This window comes from Papilio polytes, unplaced genomic scaffold (genome assembly GCF_000836215.1).
Source record: "Papilio polytes unplaced genomic scaffold, Ppol_1.0 DF823923.1, whole genome shotgun sequence".
In the NCBI taxonomy this organism is placed as follows: Eukaryota; Metazoa; Arthropoda; class Insecta; order Lepidoptera; family Papilionidae; genus Papilio; species Papilio polytes.
In genome coordinates, this window is record NW_013525281.1 from 5,734,450 (window position 1) to 5,741,451 (window position 7,002).

The 7,002-nt window shown below is 39.2% G+C and overlaps 1 protein-coding gene across 1 annotated transcript in view; it reads right to left on the reverse strand.

Moving 5' to 3' along the window:
- Nucleotides 1-634: 634 nt before the first annotated feature.
- LOC106102138 (atrial natriuretic peptide receptor 2) overlaps nt 635-7,002 on the reverse strand; it is a 19,710-nt gene continuing 13,342 nt past the window's right edge. Inside the window, exons 14-23 of the mRNA XM_013281547.1 lie at nt 6,155-6,322; nt 5,015-5,191; nt 4,580-4,736; nt 4,196-4,354; nt 3,697-3,871; nt 3,314-3,460; nt 2,519-2,711; nt 2,158-2,310; nt 1,860-1,980; nt 635-1,671 (exon numbers count right to left, since the gene is read on the reverse strand). Coding sequence (XP_013137001.1) covers nt 1,406-1,671; nt 1,860-1,980; nt 2,158-2,310; nt 2,519-2,711; nt 3,314-3,460; nt 3,697-3,871; nt 4,196-4,354; nt 4,580-4,736; nt 5,015-5,191; nt 6,155-6,322 — 1,716 coding nt within the window. The 3' untranslated portion in view covers nt 635-1,405. The remainder of the gene's footprint in view (nt 1,672-1,859; nt 1,981-2,157; nt 2,311-2,518; nt 2,712-3,313; nt 3,461-3,696; nt 3,872-4,195; nt 4,355-4,579; nt 4,737-5,014; nt 5,192-6,154; nt 6,323-7,002) is intronic.

The window sequence follows — 7,002 nt, forward strand, 5'->3', positions numbered from 1 at the left end:
TGTGCTTTTTATAATGGTTATGGCATTGCAATAACTAACGAAATTAAACGGTTTTATATCTACCCACAGTACAGGGACAGTAAGAATGACAGTTTAACAGTGGTAGAGCCCGCTTTAACATGTTCGCACGAATGGGCCGGCTCACCCGGTGTAATACCACGACCACACAGAAAACAGGCGTGAAGTGGGAGCAATTCCGCGTTTCGTCTGATGTGTGATAGTGCCGGAGGCCTATTTTTGGTCCCTTTTCCTTTCCCTTTTCTTAAGAAGGACGGATGGGAAGGAAAAGTGGATTTGACGGTGGAGGAGATGCATAGGAAGAGGAAATATCCTCTTTATTTGCGTCTCCTTCCACCGTCGATTAAGGGTAGGCAACGCATCTGCAATTGCGGATGTCTATGGGCAGCGGTCCCTACGCCATTTCGGCGGTTACAAGTGGCCGCTCGCTCGTTTTCCACCTTGTAATATAAAAAAAATTAGCAAAGTAAAAATCAAATTAATTTATTAAGAATCATTTTATTTAATAAACACCAAAATATCTTTGTATTGTAATAGAATCATTAATTGACAGATATGAGATTTATAATTGATTTTATATACATGTAGATAGTACGTATGTATGTCTGTATATACATATGGCATCTATAATTTCTGTAGAAAAATATGTTTCAATTATACACAGTATTACAGATTGACTTATTAAATATAAATAAATTCATCATAAAGTAAATAACATCATTTGGCACGTAAAAGCTAAACCTTTTTTTTATAAATTAAGCAAATAATTGCAACAATAACAGTTTAGGCCGTGCTATATAAAAATAAATTAAAAACAGCATCGTCATCTCTCTCTCTCTCTCTCTCTAAAGTCATTAGCATACAATATAAATACTTTTATTTCTAGACAATCTCTTTCGAATAAACTTCGTTAATTAATTGAAAAACAAAAGAACCTTTTTTCTTCAAACTGCGCAATATTGCAACAAAGAATATTGTGTTTTTGAACTCTCTTCTTTTCAATACTAATTACACTCGATTACTCCCATCACTAAAACTTTATAGTGTTTTCTAAGTCAATCATTTTATTTATCTTAGCATATCTGCTTATTTCTAAAACATATAATAATAAGCTTTTCAAATTAAAGTCTTGGTTTTGCGTTATTAGTAAGAGTAGCTAGCTTCTCGGCAGTTAATTTCGTGATATGAAATTTTGTGATAAAAATGACATGTTGAAGACAATGACTACTGATAGCTACGACTGATAAATCTGAAAGATGAAACCTTATACTGTTTTCGTATAAAGTGGGAACGACATGAGACATCATAATTAAGGTTGACACTCTTTACACAGAAGCCCACTATGCCGTTATCAACGCGACCTCCACCTCTCTTTAGTTCTGCATCTTTATCCAGCTATAGTCGGTTGTTCGACAACAATGTAGGGCGTGTGTAAAGCTATCGGCTGCGGCAGCGTGGGGAACAGTATGGGGTAGTGGGGCGGCGGCGCGGGCGGGCCGGCCTGGTGCGGCGCGGGCTCCGAGCAGCGCAGCAGCCAGTGCGTCAGCATGCGTCCGCGCCCCTTCAGCTCCACCTCGCCGCGCCGCTCCACCGTGAACGTGCCCCACTGCTCCAACAGCGCCCGCGTACTCTCGCTCAAGTGAATCCTCAACGCTGCTTAGATAGTAAACAAACACATAAGATAAAAACAGTCAAAAAGGTGGCATCGGTTACCTCCCATCTTTTCTTTCCCGATAAATCCTATACAATTCTTCTATTGTAAAATAATAGTGTCGTGGTGAGGTTCACTCCAGCTTAAATGTATACAATGTGCTTAGTAAACTTTAAGTTCGAGTTCTCACGTTGTCCAGTTGACTCCATGCGGCTGGCGGTGTTGACGGTGTCACCAAACAGACAGTAGTGTGGCATCTTGACTCCCACCACGCCCGCGCACACCGGCCCTGAATGCACTCCCACCCGCACCTTATACAATAGGATTAGTTAAAAGTAATAGAAGATTAAACGAAAGTGCCTATAGACGAAAAAGTTTTATTGAAGGGGGAGAAGTAAGTGGAGTGACTAGTCAGTGAAAAGAGTGGAGAGAGTGAAGTTAATGAGGTAAGAAGCAAAAATGGCGAATGATAAGAATTTCTAGATTACTTCGAGGCGATGCGAGGGGCGATGTCTGACGGCGAAGGTGCGCACGGCCTCGACGACAGCGAGCGCCATGAGGCAGATCTCGCGCGCGTGCATGTCGCCGTTACGCTTCGGCAGGCCCGACACCACCATGTACGCGTCACCTATCGTCTCCACCTACGTCACAAGATTACTTATTTGCGTCTCCACCTACGTCACAAACCTATGACGTAAATTGTCGAAGAACTTATCTGACGTCTTGGTACAGTTAGATATATTGATACATTTAGATATTTCATGCTATAATGTCTAAGCTATTTCATTATCCAATTACAAATCAAGAGTAAAGTTACTTCTGCATTTTTTAAGTCGTGCCTAGTCTCACCTTGTACACATCGTAGTATCCGATGATCCTGTCAAATGTGCTGTAAAGGTCATTAAGGAGGTCGACGACCTGCATCGGCGTGGAAGCAGCACACAGCTCAGTGAAGCCGACAATATCGCTGAAGTAAACTGTCACACATTCGAAGCTCTCCGGCTGGACTACTTCACCAGCCATCAGTTGTTGTGCAACCGGCCTAGTTGGACAGGAGAATATTATATCGGCTGATTATGTTGCAGAGGGTGGAATTGACCGAGTATGAAAGTAGACTTGATATATTCTATGGATTATTTTATTGTTCCTTTTCTTTGCTCTTTAAAATAGTAGGCTATATAAGTTGGATGCGTAATGCTCTATCAATATAAACTTTTTATTATATTTTATTAAGTTTATTCTTGTTACAAACTGTACATGATAATTTATAAAATACCAAAGGGGTAATTATAAACGGAACTGGCACTCTCGCTTATTCCGAGTCGCTATATCAAGTTTTCAAGAAACTCGGTCTATAGGAAAAAGTTTTTGAGTAATAATGGAAAATCTTATCTTCATAAAAGTTTTCATAATCAAATTTTTACGTGACAAGAAATGTTATATTGAATACAGAGAAATGCCGTAATATTTTGATAAATTACTTTGAAATCAACTGATACTTACTAGGACTCTATCAAAGAATTTCTGAGAAAATCAAATTAGTTTAACGGAACTTCTTTACAATTTTTATGCTAAATCTACAATAAGTTTATATAGTTTCCCTTAGTGATCATTACAGACTTAATACGACAGTCAATTTAATACCTTGGCAGCACTTGGTAAAGCAGTTCCTCTGAGCGCCGCTTCTCCATTGACAATTGCTCGGTCTTCTCCTCCACCAGCGACTCCAAGTTGTTGGCGTACTGCTCCATGCGACGCAGTAGATCATCCATCAGGTTATCACAGTAACCTCTGTGCAAAATATTCTTAATAACTGTACTAAAAAAACTTCAAGAGTCAACTGGATTTCCTTAAAAGAATGCCCTTATATTTTGGGGTGTTTTTCCTTCCTTTTTTTAATGTTTGCTTTGCCGTGTAATACGGCTATAATAAATACGTAGATTTGTATATTGTAAAACGTAGTCAGATGACTCAAAAAAAGCATCAAAGAATAGGTCTCCCAACCAGACTAACTTCTCGTTTCTTACTTGATATACGTAGCATTGATAGCATCGAAGGAGGGTCTGTCGTCGGGCGCCTCGCACCAGCAGCGCTCAGCCAGCGCCAGCAGCTCGGCCGCCGCGCCGCTGCCGGCAGCTTCGCCCGCGCCCACCACCGGACGGAACGGCGGCGACTCGCGCGCGCACACACGGCGTACTATCTCTGATCACCAAAAGACAACGAAAGGTAGGGCAGTAAATTACTTCATCTTCCCGTCTTTGTACCACTTTTTATTAGAGCTCACTATACGTCCCCTTTGAGGGGTTGTAAGCCTACCCTACGTTAGGGTGACTAGGTCATAGTCAACCACGCTGGCCAAGTGCGGGTTGGTTGACTTCACCCATATGTTTGAATGTCTTCGCCGAAGACTTTGCTGTTATTCTTTAAATGAATCGGCCAACACGGCAATGAATTAGTTATTTCTTAAAACAAATAAATGTTACATTTTTAAAGGCTTTTTAATAATTCAAATTCTAAGGAGATAACCTTTGTATGACATGGTAGGCGTGTAATGGTGGAAGGGCCCGGCGCGGCGCACGATCTCCTCGAGGATGATGCCGAAACTGTAAACGTCGCCCTTCAGCGAGGCCACCGCGCCCGGGTACAGGCTGCCCGCCACCAGCTCCGGCGCCGTCCATAGCAACTCTACACATATTCATTCTATGACTTAGATTAGTGCAACAGCTACCGCAGAATGTTTTCTAGATGATGGAGGAGGAGGATAATTTAAGCTACCAAAGAGAAAGAAACTATAAGGCAGACCGGCAGATAGATATGTATCGAAGTGCAGCATATACTGTGCCGACACTCCGTAAAGACAAGGGCAAGTTGATGATAATGAAAGGGAAATAAAATTTAAGATGTCATTACTGTAGTAATATTGATCGCCCTTTATTAAGTCTGTGGGCGTGCAGAGCGTGTTGAGGCCATAGTCGGAGATCTTGAGAACGAAGCGGCCGTCGATGAGGCAGTTGGAGGAGCGCAGTTTGCCGTGCGCGCCCAGCCCGCTGTGCAAGTAGCACATGCCCTGGACACAAATGTACAAGCGCTTTCATTACCCGGTTTAACAAGTTTGATACTACTCACTGAAATAATTAATTGGCATTTAAAAACTTCACAACGGCACTGAAGGGAATTTTAAACATCACTTTTTACAGCCGCTTACAATACGAAACAGACAGGTCAAAACTTTATTGGAATTTGGAGCTTACCCTGTAAGATGCTGTTTACATATTTTATTGTCCTCTGAATATTCGTCTAGTCCATTTATACTTCATAGTTTATCCTTTTGCCCGCTTGTCATACCTGTACGATGTCATGCACCAATGATGTGCGGAAGTTCCAATCTAGCTGTAGCTCCTCGTTGGCTAGAACGTCCTTCAGCGAGCCCTTGGGGCAGTACTCCGTTAGCACGAACACCAGCGGACAGTCCACGCATGCGCCGATGAACCGCACCGTGTTCTCATGGGACACGTTACGGGCCTTTGGAAAATAGAAACATTGTAACAATTTATTTACTGTAAACGAGCTGTAATATCGCTAGAAACAGTGCAAAGGAATAATTTTAATATAATCAATTTATTTCTGTTGTATGTATTTTTCGAAAAACAATACACTGGTAATATAAATGTTAGTCGATAGCATTGTTTTTATAACATCCATTAAATAAGCTTTAAATGGAACATTGTTGTTTTAGGATCGGTTATGAAATTGTGAGATACTGCTGCTTTTATTTTAACCGACTCGATAAAATATAATGCAGTAAAAATGTAAAATATAAGCGAAAGTTATCATACTTTCACTATGTAAGTTCTTAAACAAAGTAAATGTACTCAACTCAGGCATAATTAATCTCTACATCAAATGTATTAAATAAAATAATATTTTAATTTATAATAACCAACAGATTTTTAACCTCGTCTGAAATTATTGATTTATTAAGAAAAAAATGAATAACTTTAAAACATCTTTGATCTTTTTACTTCGTTAAGTTAAATATATTATTAGACAACTAGCTGTTCTCGTGCGGCTTCATCCGCATGAAACTATGAAAATTTTATTTCATTGTTTACATTCATCAAATTATCAATTGCAAATGTCAAAATGACAGGACATGACAAACCTTGGCAATCTTGTTTCCTTGATGTTGGCAACAACTTATGGTCTCTTTCCCACATTAGGGTTTTTATGCAAAATATTTACCCCCTAAGTTCATTGGCGTGAAAATATATAGCCTAAAGCGTGACGTAAGTGTAGGGCTTTTTATTAAAAAAAGAATTATTCAAAAATATGCTGTAATTGCTGACATCTTAGGCAACAAAAAAGTGTGTGTTTACGCTTTATTGTAATAGTATAGAAGTAAGTTCTCTAATAATTTCTAACAATTCAACAATGATTACTTAGTTAAATATTACGCACAATAAATTAAGTTACTCTTATACACACCTGCTTAATTTCCCATAATAACTTCTTGTTTAAATCCAGTTTTTTTCTATGTATCTTCTTAACAGCGACTCTATTTCCCTTGTACAAGCCAACGGTGAAGGAAGACAGGGTTAGCGGAGCTCCGCCGACTGATGGCACCGCATTTGTTTGACTCCAGCTTAGTGACAACTGGGTAGAAATATTAATCTTTTTTTTTTATAACATAAGATGACAAACAAGCAAGCGGCCACCTGAATCCGCCAAAATGGCGAAGCGACCGCTGCCCATAGACATCTGCAATTGCAGATGTGTCGCCTACCCTTATTCGACGGAGGAGGAGACGCACATAAAGAGGATATTTCCTCTTCCCATGCATCTCCTCCATCGTCAAATCCACTTCCCCTTCCCATCCTCTCATAAGAAAAGGGTGGTAAAGAGAAAGGGATTAAATAATCTAATTTAAATCTCTATTTTATTCAGAATAGGAATGTTAAGATACCAAAAAGCAAGTTGGTTAATTTTTAACATAGAATGATTTTAACAACACAACAACTAAACATGTCTAGGAGATGTATATACACTTTTCGAAAGACCCTTAATTAGTATGCAAATACCAAGTATATTGTTCTATTCTGTACTTTAGTTTATTTTATGATAATCATCATTTATAATTTAAACTCTAATGTATAACTTAAAAATTAACTAACTTGCTTTTTGCTATCTTAACAACAGGTATCAACTTGAATATTTTAATCATTTGTTGTTTGTTTTTTATTTTAAAACGAGCTGTTGCCCGCAACTTCGTCCGCGTAGTATTAGAAAACATACGAACTATATAAATTACAAATAGCTACGTATCCCTCGGGAAC